General features: G+C 40.9%; 2 protein-coding genes across 8 annotated transcripts; both read right to left on the bottom strand.

Moving 5' to 3' along the window:
- Positions 1-8,052, bottom strand: dlat (dihydrolipoamide S-acetyltransferase (E2 component of pyruvate dehydrogenase complex)). Of its 2 annotated transcripts, XM_068600826.1 has the most exons (15): positions 7,762-8,051; positions 7,397-7,625; positions 6,612-6,713; positions 6,407-6,531; positions 5,405-5,555; positions 4,182-4,308; positions 3,810-3,997; positions 3,543-3,687; positions 3,380-3,447; positions 2,768-2,881; positions 2,362-2,469; positions 2,148-2,266; positions 1,422-1,584; positions 1,137-1,273; positions 1-1,045 (listed from the first exon to the last, which is right to left on the bottom strand). In XM_068600826.1, exons 2-15 carry the CDS (start codon positions 7,574-7,576, stop codon positions 916-918), a joined length of 1,857 nt encoding a protein of 618 aa, XP_068456927.1. In that variant the 5' UTR covers positions 7,577-7,625; positions 7,762-8,051; the 3' UTR covers positions 1-915. The 2 variants fall into 2 exon arrangements, with proteins under 2 accessions (XP_068456927.1, XP_068456926.1); XM_068600825.1 differs by having other exon boundaries at positions 7,397-8,052.
- Positions 8,053-9,164: 1,112 nt separating this feature from the next.
- On the bottom strand, positions 9,165-18,438 carry dixdc1b (DIX domain containing 1b). Of its 6 annotated transcripts, none has more exons than XM_068601126.1 (21): positions 18,206-18,438; positions 17,334-17,463; positions 16,880-17,005; positions 16,417-16,642; positions 16,070-16,171; positions 14,287-14,381; positions 14,084-14,187; positions 13,709-13,795; positions 13,367-13,420; positions 13,219-13,269; positions 13,010-13,114; positions 12,807-12,860; positions 12,591-12,662; positions 12,199-12,240; positions 12,024-12,089; positions 11,691-11,840; positions 11,491-11,554; positions 11,316-11,412; positions 10,996-11,104; positions 10,714-10,793; positions 9,165-10,633 (listed from the first exon to the last, which is right to left on the bottom strand). In XM_068601126.1, exons 1-21 carry the CDS (start codon positions 18,266-18,268, stop codon positions 10,624-10,626), a joined length of 1,887 nt encoding a protein of 628 aa, XP_068457227.1. In that variant the 5' UTR covers positions 18,269-18,438; the 3' UTR covers positions 9,165-10,623. The 6 variants fall into 6 exon arrangements, with proteins under 6 accessions (XP_068457227.1, XP_068457231.1, XP_068457228.1 ...); XM_068601130.1 differs by having other exon boundaries at positions 11,691-11,837; XM_068601127.1 differs by having other exon boundaries at positions 13,712-13,795.
- Between the last annotated feature and the right edge of the window lie 1,013 nt (positions 18,439-19,451).

Here is a 19,451-nt window from a genome sequence, read left to right as displayed (position 1 = left end):
CAAGATTGAGTCCAATTTATTCAAACAAATAACATCCAGCACCAGCTTTGTGCGTTGCAGCAGTGAAATATAGAATATTTCAAAAGGTAAGTTTCTGAAACAAAAACATAAATTGGCAAAACTGTTCAATACTTCCTTTAAGAGTGTTTGTTATCAATCAGGACTGTACAGATACTAAATTAGGCCTCAACACAGCTCTGTTATTTTATCCCAACAACATTGGCGTTTATATATAGATATATACACAGCACTGTGATCAACTCACAGTGAAGAATATACACACTGTAGCGCATCAATCCACTTAAAACACAAAACAATTTCTTTTAATTGTGTCTCTCTGTGTGTGTGGCCACTAAACAGGGACAGAGGTGTGTGTGTGTGTGAGAGAATCTCAAAGTTAACATATTCAGTGCCACCCTCGCTCCATCACAACCCGTTCCTCAAAAGACTGGAACCACCAGATAGCTCCACTTCCCATCATCTTCATCACATTCACACAAAATCACAGTCAAAACTGTGTAGAAACACAAACACACACACACACACACACAGACACGCGCGCGCGTTTGCACACACACGTTTTGGGATAAATATGTTCGCTGGTTGGACACGTAGCTCTTCCCTTTGAAAACAATATGACCGGTCTCTACTGTGGGATAGATTCTACCTAATTCTCGTCTCTTAAACAGGGGCCTCAATAAATAACGTACGAGTGAGAGAAGAGAAAGACAGACAGGACAGACAGCGAAAGAGAGGTGAGTGGCGTCAGTTCTGCCTCTTCCTCTTCAGGGTAACTGGGAGTGACCTGGTGGCAGGCTGGCCAATCACAGGAGGATCCAGACCAGTTAGACCAATCAGATCTCTTCAGTGAGAGGCCTCTGCCTGTTGCTGCAGTCTAACGGCAGTTCAGTCCAATCACAACAGCATGGTGACGGGTTTCTCCAAGAACTTTCGGAACTCTGCGAGCCACTGCGCGCCGACCGCTCCGTCCACCACCCGGTGGTCGCAGCTCAGCGTCACCGACATCATGCTAGCGACGTCGAACCTGCAAAATTCAAACGCACGCGGCATCAGATTTTAATTCGGGAACACAATGTGTCCGAACGTGGCGATAGATGTGTCGTCATGACACTGACCCTTTTTCGTTATCAGCAGGCATCAGCCGTTTCTCTGAGCCCCCAACGGCGAGGATGCAGGACTGAGGAGGGTTGATTATCGCGGAGAAGTTCTTGACGCCAAACATTCCCAAATTAGAGATTGTGAATGTACCTCCCTGGTGGAAAGAAAACACGTTAAAAAAAGGGCCGCTTCAATTTGCTGGTTCACTAGATAGATGAAATCTGCATAAAACTAATCATTCCACATTGCTTATAATTAAAAGAAACTACATTTTACCAAAGGAATTGGATTATGTGTTGTACCTGGAACTCATGTGGCTGCAGTTTGCCTTCTCTTGCTTTGGCAGCGAGAGCCGACACATCGGAGCTGATGGCAGCCAGTCCTTTGATGTGGGCGTTAAAGACTATGGGCGTGATGAGACCGTTGGCTGTGCTCACTGCGACGCTCAGGTCCACCACGTGGTTCCTGGAAACAATTTTAATCAGTACTGATGAGAGCACAGACATTTGGTCAAGGTGACTTTGTTTCTTGAACTAAGGAGAGTTGAACCAATGCCTGTGCTGTGAGTGCCTCCTACTGCCACATTAGTGCAGTTACACTTTTAGAAAGTAATAGTCAGTAAAAAGATCACAGTATTATTCTTACAATGGCACACTTTTTCTTTTGTACCCCTACTTTTTTGTTAAAGCTGTGATACTGATGTTGTATTCACCTTGTGTGTCTGTGTGTGAGCATCATTGGAAACATTTAATTCGGCTTGACCACTAAGCAATTTGCACAGCGACGCATCCATTGGTTCATTCATTTTGATTTTTAAGATGCGAGACAAAATGTAAAGACGCAAAAAAACAAACAAGACAGGTTTATTTGATGAAAAGACTTTGATTGATGGAGATGAATTGTTGATAAGTTTGTGTTTATGTACTATGACCAGTTTATGTCTGCAAGTCGCAAGTCAAGAGAACATATTTCCTGTTTACTGAATATATTGCATGTGTTTTGTGATGCCTGTTTGTGTATTTACTCACTGGCGGATGACCGTATCCATCCAGGAGGAGTTGCACTCGGGTACTTTGAGGCAGGCCAGAGCGCTGGCTTTGATGATGAAGTCATTCACACTAATCTTGATATTCTGGGCTTTCACCTCCTGCAGAGAGAAGGCACGGTTGTTTGAAAGTCACAGGAAATAATCATTTTAGTTCTGTCCTTCTGCTACATGTCTATTTGCAAATAAAAACTCACAGCATTGAGATCTTTCCGAAGCTCGATCACTTGGTCCATGTTGACATCGACAGACAGATAATAGTGGGGAATCGTCTGTTTGGACTGCATCAACCTCTGAGCGATGACCTGCAGGAGAGATGCATTTTTGCACTGAAGCATTGATCCATAATTCATCATGGAATAAGGTGTGTTAGTTGAACTTGTGTTGATAAATGTGTGAGTGCCTGTTTTCAGTGCAAAACGTGGAGGTAAAAGTCAAAGATGACAAAGCGACACTCTTCGGCCCCCTGAGGACGTTTGCCTCCCAGCATTCAATAGCACTAGCACCAAGTCAGGAATTATACCTGACTGCTATCAGAGGAGAGGAGGAGGCCCTCATCCAACACAATGGACCTCCAAAAGTCAGGTGTGCGTTTACTGTCACCTTGCGGATGTTGCTGATCGGCACGTCTGTGTAGGTCCCAGCTGGTGCAGCAGGAGCTGCAGCGGGTGCAGAAGCAGCCGGAGCTACGGCTGGAGGGGGAGCAGCAGCTACGGCCTGCCAACGGAAATAATGTGACTTACATTTTAAATGAATTAAAACAATACCTCGAGGCACATACAACAGGGCATTAGAATGTTGATGACTTGAAGATGTAAACATTTTAGCCTTTTGTAACTTAATGAACCCTGGACACAAAAAAAATGCCGGAAAACAAAATGTAAAAGTGTTCTTCACAATTTCTAACGGTCTTCAAATTGCAGATTTTGTTTGAAACCAATGGTTCAAACTCAAAGGAAATTAACTATATAAAAAAGGAGAAAAAACAGTGAAAAGCAGTTATGTCCATCAGGCAGAAACAATAAATGTCTGGCATTGTTTTGCTTCATGAATGACATAATGATTTTATTCATTATTAAACAGCAAATCGTTTGAGCACTACAGTCTTATATTCAACGACTGGATAGGAAAAAACAATAATGAAAGTTCAAGTTGTTACACATGATTAAACATGCATTGCTTATAGTCATATAATAAAGTGTGAGCTGCACTTACGGGTGCAGCCTTTGGTGGAACAAAGCTGTCAATATCCTTCCTGGTGATGCGCCCATCAGGACCAGAGCCTGAACAGAAAACAGCACAATGTGCAGTCCATAAATATACTTTACCATTGCTTTCTCTCGCTCTAATTCATGTTCTTGGTGTCTTGGTTACTTACCGCTGACCTGTGCCAGGTCAATTCCTTTCTCTGCAGCAAGTTTCTTGGCGAGCGGGCTGGCAAACACACGGCCCTTCCTGGGAGCTGCTACTGGTGCAGCGGCTGTGGGAGCAGGGCTGGGTGCTGCAGCAGCTGGAGCTGCAGCCTGGAACATTAACACAAAACATAAATCGCAGCCATGCCTGTACAAGCCATCTCAAATCGGAATATAGGCAAATTCAGGACGTTTTGGCAGTATTTGGGTACAATGTTCACTTGGTGTCTCACCGGCGCTGGAGCTGGAGCTGGTGCTGGTGCGGATACCTCTGCCACTCCAGTCTCGACATAATCCTTGAAGGCAGCGATGTCACTTTCTTTCTCTACAATGATGCAGAGCGGCAATCCCAGGGGAACATCCCGAGTTCCCTCTGGCACCATGATTTTGGCCAAGTATCCCTCCTCCTGCACCTCAAAGCCTGCACACACAAACACAGGAGCTTTTCCTGTTAGGCTGCTATGCAGGATTCAAGACAGTTGTAACAGTGATTATTCTGGCATGATAAAATAAAACAATAATTTACTGAAAATTAATTAATAATAATAATGAATCTGCAGTGCACAGAGCAAATAAGCTGAAGTGTTAGGTAAGTTTAGGTTTACCGATGGTCGCCTTGTCAGTCTCGATCTCAGCCAGCAGATCGCCTTCACTCAGCTTCTCTCCCACCTTCTTCTCCCAGCGCTGCACTGTTCCCATCGTCATGGTGGGAGAGAGGGCAGGAAGTGTGATCTGCAACACGCACAAGTTTAAGCAACAGGAGAAATTATGTAACTGTGACCTCCCCAGTTCAAGTCTGTGCAGAGACATTTGAAAGAGCAAAGTCTGACAAATTAAAGCTTCTTGGATTCGCCTGATTAAATTATAAAATCACGTTCCTACTTAAATATGATACAGTCTTCAACTGATAACATTTGTTTTTTTTATTCTCAGCATCATTGGCCACCTGGACAGCTGGATGTGACATGAGAGGGGAGCCCTCAAGTTCATGTGTCAAAATCAGCGAGAAAAAAAAGGAAGCAACCACAAAACAGTTGCAAATAGATATTTCTGCTTTTTGCAAGCCAATTGTTACTTTGTTGTTCAGATCAATAACTAACCAGAAGAACTACTGATGCTCACATTGACCAAGAAGTACAACTTATTACAAATGGGCATATTTTTCATGACGGTATTAAAAAATTAAAAAATCTCTGGTTAAATCTTGCCTTTGTCATCAACATAAAAAGGTCCTGACAGAATAATTTAGGTACGGGTAAATATGGAATCACTATTAAAACATTGACATTTTATTTGACATGCTTCCTTAAAACTGACAACATTTCAATCTTCTTCAGGAATTATTCAACAGAGCTAACAACTTAATACCAACATTTTAAAGTTATCTTTAGAGACTTGACAACACATAAAACATTTTTAACATACTCTTGTAATTCAATAAACTTCCAAAGAAATATTCTGATAAATGCAGAGCAGATGAGAAATATTTTTTTAAGTATTGAGTTTCACTCAAATAAATCTTAAGCCAATATGTACACATGTTATGTGACTGTAACACCTTTCATGATACTATTCTGATGGCAAACATTTAGTTTATTAAAATCGGACTGGTGCCGTGGAATTGTTGTTGTCGGCATGTTTATCCCAGCATGCGCTTCACTGCGGTTGAATATTTTTGGATCTGACATCGAAAAATCAAACGTCTCTGAATAACTTTACTCTGCTGCCATGCTCCAACATGCAGTGGACACAATGATCACTTCACATCCCATCTCATCTCATCCTCTACACACCTGACCGTACTTTGTTTATGTTAGAACAAGCCTACCTTCATGTGTGGGGGGTAAGAGCTGCCCGGGGCTGCAGGGGGAGCGGCAGCAGCAGCAGGAGAAGGAGGGGAGGCAACTGGTGAAGGACTGGCCCCGGCTGCTTGAAGAGACTCCAACGTTACGTCCTTAAAGGCTGCGATGAGGTCAGGGCTGCAGGGAAACACACACACAAATATTAGACATATGTTTACACAAAGCATAACCACATATAGACGAAAGGACAAGGTGTCTCATTTATGAAACCGCATTAAATATTTGTATATGTAGAAGTGAAAAAATGTACGTATGCCAAATGATAGTCTGTTTTGTAAAATATTACACCTGCCAGTGAGCAATTTCCTCTTATAAATCTCAAATCAACTTGTAAATGTGCATAGAAACAAGTTTGGTATCACTGTAGCTACCAAAAGGAAGGCTAAGAAAAGGAAATGTTTCTGACACTGAAATTGAGGTGCATGTGAGTGAGGTAGTCCATGAACACTCATTCACTCCAAATACTTCCCTTCACATAGTCCAGTGCCATCATCCAGCATTCTGAGTGTCACTGCAGTATTTATACGTTTACAGCAATATGACTGATTGCTTCCAAAATGATCGTGGTAATCAGTATATCGCCCACCCTGGGTATCATTTGCAAAAGGAACTTTGATAGTTAAACATGTATTTATCTATTTAAATTGTGTTATGGTGAACTTGGCCGCCATTTTGATTAAAGACTCGTAATTAGGATATGAAGTGTCACGGTTGAGTGAGAGTTATCACAGGCTATGTTTCCAGATTTTGCTAATTCACACAATCCATATATGCAGGTGAGCAAAATGTGGCAGGTGAGGTGACTGGAGAAGTGTGTGTGCACGTGAAGTGGCCGAACCTGTATGTGGGAGGAAGCAGGAGAACCCAAAGAATATTGCAGACTAATTAGAATCAGACAATTATTCTATAAAATGAGATCATCTTAGTTTCCAACTTGTAGTTTACATTGTCGAAGGACAGAAATGTACCTGTCAACCGTGATGCAGATTACAGCTCCAATGTTGACATCTCTGGTCCCTTCAGGAACCAAGATCTTTGCCAGATAGCACTCCTCCAGTATCTCAAAACCAACAGTGGCCTTGTCAGTCTCCACCTAGAAAAGACAGAAACATTTTTTAAATTCTGTAGTGATGATTTCACACAAAATATGAGAACACACAAACGAGTCCTAACCTCAGCTATAAGTTCGCCCTCGCTGATTTTTTCTCCCTCCTTCTTCTCCCAGCGTGCGATTGTTCCCGTCTGCATGGTGGGTGACAGCGCAGGAAGCTCCACCTGATGAAGACAAAAAAATTCAGGTGAGTTATGAGGAAGCATCATATTTAAACAAATATTGTCATTGTAGTGTATAATATTGAAATGTGAAAGGGGGGCTAGAGTTCAACATGACTATTAAAGTTCCAGTCAGAGTGTGTTAGGTTTACATGCATCCTGGTGCGTACCTACTGGTAATTAAGGGAGAGTCTTGATTTAGTGAAACTATAGTAAAACTGATGAGCCTGAGTTCCATTATTGTTTTACTTCTGGCAGCCAGCCTTTCCGTTTGGCCCCCCAGTGGTGCCTATTCACACAGCGAGTGAATGTGCTACATCAAAAACATAGAATAACGTATACATGTGTAATAATGTAAACGCACACATGACAGGACCCATGCTGGTGTTACTGGTTTAAGGGGGCACTTTGTAACTCAAAACTGAACGTATGTACGTCATATACAACTGATTAACGGCCAAATGACACCGACCCAAGTCCCAATGTTGCCACCTGATGACATACAAATAACATTTTGGAAATGTCATAGTTAGGAAACACTTGCAAAATAAACGGTACAGATTCAAGCTCGTGCAGCATGTCGGTTTAGCTTGTAGACGAGTGACAGGAGTGTGGTCGGTACATCGCGGTGCCATTTAACCCGCCCGCTCCGGAGGTCACGCTAGCTGTCATGCCTGTGACGTTACCTTCTGGTGCGGCGGCAGGCTGTAGAAACGCGAGCCCGGGTAGCTGCCAGCCAGCTGGGGACACCGCAGCAGAGCCCCACCGTGTCTGAAGCCGGAGCCCAGAGGCGCTGTCCGGGACCCCGCTCCGCAGTGGAGCCGCTTCAGAGAACCGACGCCGGGCACGGAGCGGGAGCTGAGCATTGCAGGCCCGACCGGGAGGGCACGGGGACAGTGCAGCCCGGCGGACGGCCTGAGCCGCAGGACGAGACGAAGCATTTTGCAGCGGTTGGAAACACTAAACGGAGCTGTTGAATTATGTATTTGTCGCACACCCGCATCAGATGTGTCCTGGCACTGGGTGTCTCTGTGCCTCGAGAACTCCTCACTTTCTAATGACCTCCTTCAGTCCAAAACACAACGTTTTACGGCTCCCCTCCTTGTCCTGCCGTAGAGTCGAAAGCGGCGTCGTAAACGTGTCGTAAACTGTGTCTATTCAAATTTCAACCACCCAATACCACCGCGAGGCTGAATTTGACGTAAATGCTAATTATTGTCGGATTTTATAATAGACATTCATTCATAGTTCAAACTAGAAATATTATTCAACGCCATATTTGAAAATTGATCTGCAATATATGGAAGCCCGTTTCTCATAATTATGAGATAGCATCTCATTATTATGAGATAGTAGCTCATAATTGTGACTTACAGAATCTTATTTTTTTTTTATCAAAGTGGCGGAAACGGGTTTCCATAGCAATAAGTTTGTTCATCAAATAATAGATTTTAGTTGTAGTTGTTTTGTAAGACGTGCCAACATTTTCTGGTTCTAGCTTCTTGAATGAATGAATGAAAAGTACTTTATTAATCCCCGAGGATAATTTTTTTTTGCCGTAGTAGCAGCATCCCACACTTACAGACATCAATGAAATAAACTAAACTAAACACAAAAAATAAAATAATTAAAAAATAAAATAAAATAAATACGAATAAGGATAACAGATATATAGAAGAATAAAAAATATGTATGTAACAAATGAATATATATATATATATATATATATATATATATATATATATATATATATATATATATATATATATATATATATGTGTGTGTGTGTGTGTGTGTGTGTGTGTGTGTGTGTGTGTGTGTATAGAAACATACATAACAAATAACTGCAGCGTATTCAGAGATTAAATTAAATGCAAACGGAAATTAAATGAAATGCAGTGTATTCAGGGGGTTAAATTAAGTGTGAACGAGAATTAAATTAGATTAAATGTAAACAGAGTGCAAATGTGCAAAATATGTAAAATATATGTAACATATATAACATATATACATGAGTGCAAGATGTATATGTGTACAGTGAGAATTAGTCCACTGATCTGGCCTGGGGAGATTTATTGATTTATTCTTAAACATATAATATTTGGTAAGTTTGTTTTGTCTTCTCCAATTATTAACAGTGTATTTGGGGTCTTTGGACTGACATTTTCGGCATCATTGGTAACTTTGACTGAGCAAGAATTGTACATCATGCCCTGTGTGTTTAAGCTAAATTGGTTTGGCTGACAGGGGCCAACATCCCTAAAGAACACACTTCCAAAAGCTAGGAAGGTTTTCATTTATGGTAAAATATTTTTAAATAATGAAAATTAATATTTTTAAGTGATGAAAATGAAAATGCATGTTAATCTTTTAAGGAAAAATTTAACTGGCAAGAACTGTCTATCAATAGCCATGTATTTGTACAACTCTCATAGACACCATAAAAACGAATCATCATTTTAAAAACAAAATTTTATTTTAAATGATCTGTCTTGCTAACATTCAACAACTGTCTTTTTAACAGACGGTAACCATATATTATAACCATCTCACAAGAAAATTGTACATTTTACAGTACAGGCAGTTATGGCATTCAAACATGTCGATATAAAAGTAGACTGATGCATATTTCAGTTGGCTTGTTAGTAAAGGCAAACACATTGATAGAAAGATAGAAGCAGAGTGAAGGAAAACATATGAAAGGTCCATCATGATGTCACACCCACACACACACACACACACACACACACACACACACACACACACACACACACACACACAGACACACACACGCACGCACACACTTCTTATACACAGTCTATAGGCACACATACCATAAATAGTGGGATGGTCTACTGTTCCAGGTCAAAAGTCTCCTTTAAATGGCTGATGTCAAATTCACAACTACAGCATCTTTTTAACAGGAGCAGAAGCATTATTCTAATCTCACAGGAATCTCTCTTTAAACAAATAAGAAAAAATAGCATTACAATTGAGGACAGAGTGAAAATAATTTTACACAAATGTACAAAACTATTTCATAAAGTAAACAAAACCACAGTGTCGTTCATCTGCATTTCTACATGAACATTCCAGCATTAATTCAATTTCACTAAGAGCAGTTCAGTTTGAGACTGACATTTAAACCCACATCTGGATTTGGGTCCTATTTAGTAAAACTAAAGTGTTTGTTAAAATATTTTTCATCTGCAGATGGCCGTCATTTCATTGTTCTTCTCTTGTCATCAATCTTGTGCAGCACCAAAACAAAATTAAGTTGTACAAAGTTTGTCTGACTTATTTGTATCCCCCCGTGATAGTTCTAATGTAAAAATTGTATTTCTTTCTCACCCAGAATTGTTTTCTTCTAAATTCTTAGACAATACTGGATAATAAATTGATATTCACAGTTAACTTAAATGTACCGTAACTAAAAAACAATGGTCAATACATATTTCTAACGGCTAATCAGGTGTTTTTTGTTTCATAGACTTCATTCCTGAACAAGGAATGACAAGTGTTACAACCTCAGTACAAAAATCAGTACACACCTCTGGTGTCAACTAGAGAGGAAACACCAACAGAACTGTGGCTTTAGAAAGCAAAAACAATGTTTCTGTCCAGTTTTTTATAACAGTAACATTCTGGCAATAACAAGCACATGATGGAAATAACTGCACCTTGTAAGGCACTGAGCTTAACAGTATTCTTGACACAAGTTAAAGATGTACACGGTCTCCAGAGCGGATTGACTATCAGTGTGGTTTCATACCAGCTGATCAAGCCAAATCTCCTGCTGACATGTCTTACAGTATTTCACTAATAATTCAAATCTCAAAAGTGTCCCCTTGTGTGTCTGTTGAACAGTTGTGACCGGGAGCAAAAACAAAGTGTTAGGTCCTTCAGCTTGCACCTACAATGGCCTAAGACACAAAAGACAATGCCTTGTTTACCATGGAGACTCAGGAAAACGAAGAGAGAGGCAGAACTAGCATGCCGTTACCTTTCCTCTCCGCGGTCTTCTTCTACCCAGGCCACTATTTTCCCTTCCCAGCCTGGAATGATTGCTCCATCTAGAAAAACCTGTACACAGACATTAAGAACATACGATCTTCACATATGACTACTCAGTTCTTATCTTATAATTACATTTAGATTCCTTATGTTTGTTGGAATGCATTTTGCACGGATCAAAGACTATGGATTTCATTCTCCATCTTTAAAAAGTGCAGCACAAAACAGGCAAGTGCTAAAGTTTGCTATTCCTGTCAGAGCCTTCTCTTACCTCTTCTTTCACAGTGCCAAACTCCGGATCCAGGGCTTTGAAGTGGTACCGATAGTTTCCCTCTCGATCTACGGCTGCCTTCACATCCTTTAGAGTAATCTCACCCAACCTGTACAAAGAGACTCACTTTTATTAAGAGTTTGTGGCTTTTATATTGTTTTATTTTTTTTACCTATGGTGTACGAGTCTAAATATACGTGTAAGTATTATAAGCATCACTGCTGGCTGGCAACCAATGGAGACAGACTATGATCACATTCACAACAAAAACACTTAATATAAACGCACATGCGCACGCACATGCACACGCACACACACACCTCTTCGATATGTTGATCATGGAAGGTGTTGGGGATTTTCCGGTAAAATAAAGGATTTTAGTGGAGGCAGAAGAACCATTGTGGGATTGAAAAACCTCTAAAATAAACAACAGAAACATAGTTAGTAAAAAAGCAGAACTGTTTTGTGTATTCGGTGCAGTTAGAAACAACTTACTTGTGCAAGGCCAGGTGTCAGAGTCTGTGTGTTGGCCTTTGCGTCTTGGAGATTTCCCTCTTCCCTGCAGCATTTGGATAAACGTTGACACCCCTTCATGATTTTGAATCTCTACAAAACTCTCCAAAAGTTACAAGAACTAATACGATTTGACAGTCTGAATCCATTTGAAGGCGTACTCTTTCATCTGGTGTTCGTACCCTGTGTGTATGCAGAACATGCAGTCTGTCGATTAGCGATACTATGCCCTGCTCCAGGGTGTCCAGTGTATGGTGCTGTGGGTCGTGGTCTCTGAAGTTATTCCTCAGACTCCGAAGTGAATCTCTGAGAAGCTGAACCTCCTCGGCCTGCTGACAGAAGAAACACCAAAATCCTATCAAAAACACAACAATTATTCAAATTATAGTAATTAGCCTAAATACTGCAAAAGAATATAATTCAAGAGAATGTGAGTGTATAATTGTGAGATGATTGTGAGAAAAATATCAATAGGCCAACTAATTGAACCTTTCATCAATAAAAACAATACTTACGTCTGACATAGACAGAGCTGGATTTCCAGAGTGGGAATGCCCATTGTTGTCTGTACTGGTGGGAATCTAAGAAAAATAATTTGTGTCATGGCTGCCGGATGCAGACTGAATATGAACCTCAAGTGTTTGTTCAGATTTTAGGGTAGAAAGAGTCTGAAGAGAAACAGTATATTACCTGCACGCTGATGTTATGCTCCAACTCTTGTTGCAATTCGCTCTGCCAAAGAGACACACGATCAGACCGACACTGACATGAACCGGCGAGATCCTAAAACTTTAATAATATATCTACTCCATACCTCGACAGATTAAAGTGACTCGTTAATTTAATAAGTCGAGGAGTAAATCTTCACTTTGCTCTTGTATCAAAGTATATTTTAGTATGAATTTGATGATAAAAGCTCAACTACAACAAAAAAGTCAAAGCAAGACTGTGAAGGGAGTTTGAACCGTGAGTTAATGATTAACTTTTGATCTGAAATACATATAATTGAACTCGACAGGAGATTTTGAGCCCTGTGTAGCTTGTTCAACCTCCCTTTGAAATCCAAACACTGGCTTACATACCTGCTTTATCTTACTTTCTTCGAGCTGGTGTTTGAGTTGCTGCAGCAGTCTGTCCTTCTGTCCCATCTCCTTCTGCACCCCGCCAACCAAAAAGAAAAGGTGCAGTTCATAATTTAGAAAAAACTCGATAAACAGATGCTGTCTCAATAAACATCCGGATGATTAAACTAAGTTACAGAAAAACATTTAAAAGAGAGAGGGATTGGAGTACCTCACCTTGCATTCTCCCCACATCTTGTGACATTCCTCCAGCTTCCACTGTAGCTCAGCCTATGACACATTTTCATAGAGGAGGGTCATTTGCAATACACACCTAAGCTGGACAGTACTTACTGAATACAGTTGTGTAAACAAGTTTTATTACAGTGTTTTGAAGACTTTACATTCAGTTTAAAAAACAAATGGAATAGATTTTGTACATTCTGGTTGTTGAGCTCATCCTTCGTCATGCTGGCTCTGAGAAGCTCTTGCTTCATCTGCAGTATCGAGGCCTCTTGAGTGCACAGTCTCTGCTGCTGGGCGTCCTGAACATTTACAAACCAACACAAAGTCCATACCTTAGCCAGCAAGCAGAATTATATTCAACTGGGTGACAACATAAATAACTGCAGATCTGTCCTAGTCTTACCTTGACTCCCTGCAGGTTTCTCATCTCCTGCTTACAGCGCAACAATTCCCTCTGAAGCAAACAGCATAACAACACCCTCTTAAGTGTGAATTTTGTCTTACAAAAAATATGTTGACAGAAAAGGAAAACAAATGACAGAATTATTTACCTTTAGCTCCCGAGCCTCTTCCATGCTCTGATCCAAACGACTGTGAATGACGACCTGGAAAAAGAGAGAAAAGAGGGATGTGTGTGAGAACCACAATGGACTGAGAAAGAGGGGAAACCGATACCCGTGTCACCCTCTCACATACACATAACCATGCACACACACACACACACACACACACACACAGTAAAGCAACAGAAATGTGATCTATGCTGAACACAAAGAGCTGGTAAAACAAAGGAAAGAAGAGCGTGACACATACGTGAGAGAGCAGGGCAGAAAAAGAAACATAAAGATGGAAAATAGGGATAAAATCTCAACAATAAACGGAGAGACTCTCACTACCAGTTGCTGTTCAGCATTGCCTTGGTCCAAACTCAAAGACACATCCTGTTCATCCTCAGGTAGTGAACCATGCAGCAGCAGAGCCTAAAAAAGAAAAAGGGTACAACATGTGGCACCAGTTCGGAGTGAGGTCGCTGAGTTCAGAAAGCTCTGACCAGTTAAACCAGCTGGTAGGATGTCTGATGCATATAATGCACAGCATAATGCAAATGTCACAGTATCCCATCAGATACCTAACCCACTCTGCACAGGTACTGCAACCAACCAGTTGGAGGCAGTGGAGCAACACAGACATCATCTCTATTTATACACAGAGGGTAGCCAGAGACAAATATCAATATATCAAATGTATAGAAATCAATAGACATGTACCTGTAAAGCTGACACCATTTTACGTGTCTCCTGCACCTCCTTCTCCAAAGTGTCACTGAGAGAATCATCCAATGTCGTCTCCGCCACATCATGAGATGGCTCCACTACACGCACACGCAGCACAGTGTCATCACATGTCCAACAATAGATGTTGAGGTTTACTCATCAAATGGACTGCTGGTTTGTGGCGGGACAGAACTCACCACTGCTCCCTTGTTGTTGGCGGTCTTCCGGCGGGCTGTCCGAGTGGCTGTTGGGTGTCGCTCTCGGGGATGACAGTGGGCTGACGAAGCTGAGGCTCGAGGGGGACAAAATGCGAATTTATCAATTTATTCCTAAGAAACCTGGAAAGTGTGTGTGCATGTTAACATTTACTTACAAACCGTGTTAATGCGCTACTACATATTGATGCAATATATCTGTAGTAATATAGCATATACATCTGTAATGTAATTAAACTGTCAAACTGAATACATGTCCCACTGAAGCCCTGCCTGCACTTTCACAAGTGACAAGAAACCAAGTAATTTACCATAATTAAAATGACTGTTTTCATACACAACATATTAATAGAAACTGGGAAGCCTACAAAGAGGGCGTGTGAGAGAGGAGAGGGAACGGGACGGGCAGAAAAAAGCAACATGAGAATATAACATATTGTTCCAAAATCCAAAATCGCCAAGAGGAGCCCTTTGTCCTTGTGTGCTTCTGCAAATCAAAGCACTGACAAACTGCACGGTGCGTACAGACACTTCATTTCCAGTCTTTTTTTCACATTGCTTTGCAGCACTATAGAATTGTTAGTGTTCGAGAGAAGCATACACTCACACACACAAACACACTGTCTGTTCTTACCATTTAATCTGCGTCCCTCCCATAGTGGGCTACAAGAGGGCTAAACAGTTCATAATACTTCCAAGGAGCCCAAGTTCCACCCTGCAAGCAACCCTGCTCTGACATCAGCATCTCAAAAAACTCATGACTTTTTGTGATTCTCCGCACTCTCACACACCCTGCCCTTCGCCTTCCAGCGAGCTGTCATGGCAACCAACGCAGCAGGCGCTGCTTATCATCTCTCACAGCTCTGTTAAAGCTCTGTTAATCAAACCAAATCTCATCATCATCATCATACCAGTAAGCAATGCATGCATGTCTCTTTATATCACTATAAACAGATAGACACAGGCACGTCTGCACTCACATTAAAACACAGAAAATATTGTGAAAAAAATGAGCACCCCGGTACATAACTGGACATGTGACTGAAGAAAACAAAGGCTGATTGTTCCTGTTTTTCTATCATCTGCTTGTGGTCTGTACATATGTCTTTAAGTACTACACACACCGAAGGGGCAAGTTTTGAGTACTAAAGTCATATGCTCTGTCATGCAGCGATACAAACACATATAAGCACACACAAATAAACCACAGAATAAATTCTATTACTAAGTGTAGGAACTTTTTTTTTTAAACGCAAGATAACAGAGAACTTGAAACAGAATCTGATATTTTATTAGACTGAATTTACAGATTGAACTCTGCAGTATAAATAGCAACAAAGCTTGAAGTTTGAAAACAGTTTGATGTAAAAATTACACAGAATAAAAATCTATTTTTTGTAAAGAAAACGTACAAATGGCAAATGTATGTGCATAATTATACTTTGTGTCATTCGGCAACTTAACTGTAGCATCCTCCTTGATGAATTTAGGCCAAAAAGGTTTTAGTTAGGGTTTAGTTTTACAATTTTTTTAGCCTACATTACAGCCCTGCATTATTCTGATGACACAACCTCACAACATGATCCAGCCCATAATGAGCGAGTGATACTAACCTTGTCCTTCAGGAAACATGTTTCTTATTTGAGATGTTGCATTTGAGAGCACAAAGAGATTATCTCTTCCTCTCTTTCCTCTGAAGCTGTGATGTTCACCTGAATTAAATCTGCCTTATGATACTTGAAATTCTTATATAAAATAAAATTACCTGCTAGGCTGGGGATTGTCCGACTCATCCGGAGCTCCTCTTTCATACTGCTTAACCAGTGCACGAACACACACGTTCTTTTCCACATCCAACCCCCAGCCACTAAAATATGACAGACCAAGCAAAGGTTATTCATTCATAAATAAGAACTGACACCCATAGTTGACAACAAGTGGACCCAGCCTTATTTAAATAGTTGTGAATATGTTATTTTGTCCACCAGAGTGCAGCAGAGAGAACACGTGTCTCTAAGAAATGCTCGCTGTGGCAGAAAGCATTTTGGATATTACAGAAAGACATTGTCAGGGACTTTGTGTTCATGTTTATGATTTTTGTTGTCACCATACCTCTGGAGACGGGTGGCACGTGTAGGCTGTGAGGCATCAAGTCGCGCTGATGCCAGTGCAGCAGCAGCACCTTGTGCTAGTGCCACAGTGGAGAGAGGATTGTGGCTGACAGAGCTGCCTGTCAAACTCCTCCCACTTCCTGCCCTATGGTTGGCTGAGGGTTTGAAATGGGCAGCCAACGCCAGAATTATCCTCATGACAGATTTCAGATTACCATCAACAATGTCTGTGGAAAGAAAGGGAACATATGTGCCTTTAATATTGACCTGGACTTGTTTAGACAATTTGGTATTAACATGGGATGCAGATATAGCCATGTTATAACCATTTTTAAATTGCAGAGACTATGCTGTGAAATAAAGTTTCACAAAACATATGGCTACTGTTTCCTTGATGCACGTGAAGAGACATATATGTGTGTTGTAACACCTGCAGAAAAGGCACCAGTTTTTCTGAGATTTACCTCTTGCGGATATGTGTGGCATGCGTATGTGTCTGGAGGAAATGAATTGCAAGACTTGTGCCACATTCTTCCTGCTCTCCTCTTTGTTCTGTGGAGCAACATAGACCCCTTCCAGCATTTCCCCTGCTGCCAATGGGAATGGAGATTAGAGAAAAAAATGATGATGCACCTAAAGATTAGACATTTACACTTGTACCAAATGAGTATGACCACACTCCAGTTTAGGTATAAATATAAATTGCATTTAAACATTTTTAGCACATTCATTTATATATTTACTATTTAGAACCCCAGAATACTTCTCCTTTCAAGCAAATCCTCATTATATTTACAACATATTTATAATATAACAATACAATACCCTCATTTGTTTATTTAGAAAAGTCATTTCCTGAGAAAATGTTGTTCAATATTTCTTCAATATTACTGTGCCACATGAGCAAAGTGTAATTACCAACTATCTCTATGAGTTGCAGGAGCACCACCCCATCCTGCAGATCATGCCTGAGGTTTGTGATGGGCTTCAGGCCCGGTTTCCTCTTCAGTTGAGAGTTCACCCAGGAAACATAGGCTGCTAGCTGCTGCTGCAACCAATGAATCAGGTACACACATACAATAAACGACAGAGGAACACATACACAACGTTTGGAGTGGGGGCCAAAAAAAGGCAGAGACTATGGGATAACAAATGAGTTCCTTTGTTTATTATGTGGGGACAGGACTATGAGGGAGGGGAGGAGGGAGGGTGGGGGTGGGGGGGGCAGTCCATTGTCCCACTACCGATTGAACATAACTTTTGTTGTGAATGTCAATCATACAATTTCGTGTTCAGTCCTAGATGGCATGGTTCAGTAGACTTCCCATGGATGTAGATTCATCCCTGTATTCCACACGGTTAGGCATATAACTCCATCTTTACCGGTCTTGCTCAGTCACGTGACAGCCCGTCGTCCGAGATACAACACAAAAAACGCACCCCATTTTGAACACAGGAAAACAAACCAATGATGGCTGGCTTGTGTGTGGCTTTTCACAGAGACATACTAACGCTACTTGGTAGTCTTATTTCCTGTTAACCATTTCCTCTAACTAACGCTACTCAACTCACATTAAATAATTGTATTATTCGTCCGAACTTAATAATAACGTTATAAACTAACGTCAACATTAACTTAGTTGGAAAAAAAATTATTGAAAAAAAGTATTCCTCCATTCGTTAAATTGTAGCACTATGCTGTTTTTCCCTTACCTTTTTTCTCCATTACCTTAATAAGCATCAACATGAAGGTGAGCTAACTCGTAACTTTAACACAGGGTGAACGTTACCTCGTTGAAGCCTCCATGGAGAACCTCATCCAGCAAACTTCCTCTGGAAAGTGACGCGATCATCTTTCAACTCGAAACCCCATTGAAGCCGACTTAACTTAGGTAGCTAGTTGGCTTCATTGACTCACACGAAAACGCCAGAAGCAGCGCACGGAGCCCCGTTACTAGCTGCTGCTGTAGTCCAGCAAACGTCAACAAACCGTGACGACCGAGCGAGCGGAGGGAGGAGACGACTACCGTTACTCTGGCTGCTCGGAGAGCGGCGTCAAGCCACCCGACCACTTATAACTTCCGGTGAAAGGTTTCACAATAAAACGCTTTGCCGAACATTCACGGAAACGATATACAGGGGGCCGATTTGGAGGGGAAAGTTGCCACATGCGCTTGTTCATGAATTGCTTAATGCACCCTCATTGTTAACCTGCCACACCCCGAGCCATCCTCTTGTGCGGTGTGCAGGACCACAGGGGTTGTTCAGCTGAACATAATACATGTCTATCAGTTTGAGTTTCACGTCATTCAGATGCAGAGAGACAGGATTTTTTTTAAGAAAACAGTTGCACAGGTCCTTGTGACCCCGGTGACCTCGTAGCTGGCTACTGCTACGACTATTACACACATTGTCTAAAGTAATTTTCTCCCGGGGGCCACACACAAACTTGTACGATCCCAAGTCAGATAAAGAATCAATGAGTCTGGCAGACTAGAGGAATATGTAGTAAGGCAGGATTTGTAAATTAACTAATGTAGAGTAATATTGCCATCAATGGGTGACAGGTAAAGGATTCCAAACAAGGATTGAAGGGTATTTTGACTCAACAGAGATATCGATAAATGAAAATTGATCGACATATTTAAAAGCAATTAGAATGACAGGGAGCCTTAGCATATTATACTTGTATATTCTGAATTCTCACCAGCCGCCTGGATTTTGTGTTCCTTTATATAAATAAAGACATTTACACCATACATGTATGCATACAGTTCCAAAGAATGCAGGAAAGAAAGTGTTTGATGCAATAAATTAATTAACACTAGATGGCAGCGAAACACTTGTTACGTAATTTTATACTGGTACTAGAAAAGTGTTTGTATTCATGATGCCTGTAGACAGTAACAGACCGACAGCTCTTTTAAAAATTTAGCCACTATAATACACATTTTTATACATATTCTTCCTCTGTTTCATATTATTTTTGAGTGCCTAGATTGTCATCCTGTTTATTTTAACCTAAATGTTTACAAA

The sequence above is a fragment of the Clinocottus analis genome, unplaced genomic scaffold (assembly GCF_023055335.1).
Source record: "Clinocottus analis isolate CAN_PGR_092001 unplaced genomic scaffold, fCliAna1.0.p SCAF_5, whole genome shotgun sequence".
Lineage (NCBI taxonomy): Eukaryota > Metazoa > Chordata > Actinopteri > Perciformes > Cottidae > Clinocottus > Clinocottus analis.
Note: the sequence above shows the minus strand (reverse complement) of the source record. Positions and strands in the feature narration are given on the sequence as shown.

Excerpts from the sequence above, each read along its gene's own strand:
- dixdc1b (XM_068601126.1), bottom strand. The coding sequence starts at position 18,268 with ATGATCGCGTCACTTTCCAGAGGAAGTTTGCTGGATGAGGTTCTCCAT. Across the intron at positions 12,241-12,590 it reads AAGAAAGTAAGATAAAGCAG|AGCGAATTGCAACAAGAGTT; the intron begins GTATGTAAGCCA and ends TCTCTTTGGCAG. Across the intron at positions 11,413-11,490 it reads TGACACCTGGCCTTGCACAA|AGGTTTTTCAATCCCACAAT; the intron begins GTAAGTTGTTTC and ends TGTTTATTTTAG.
- dlat (XM_068600825.1), bottom strand. The coding sequence starts at position 7,651 with ATGCTTCGTCTCGTCCTGCGGCTCAGGCCGTCCGCCGGGCTGCACTGT. Across the intron at positions 2,882-3,379 it reads TTCCACCAAAGGCTGCACCC|GCCGTAGCTGCTGCTCCCCC; the intron begins GTAAGTGCAGCT and ends TTCCGTTGGCAG. Across the intron at positions 1,274-1,421 it reads TGCAGCCACATGAGTTCCAG|GGAGGTACATTCACAATCTC; the intron begins GTACAACACATA and ends TCTTTCCACCAG.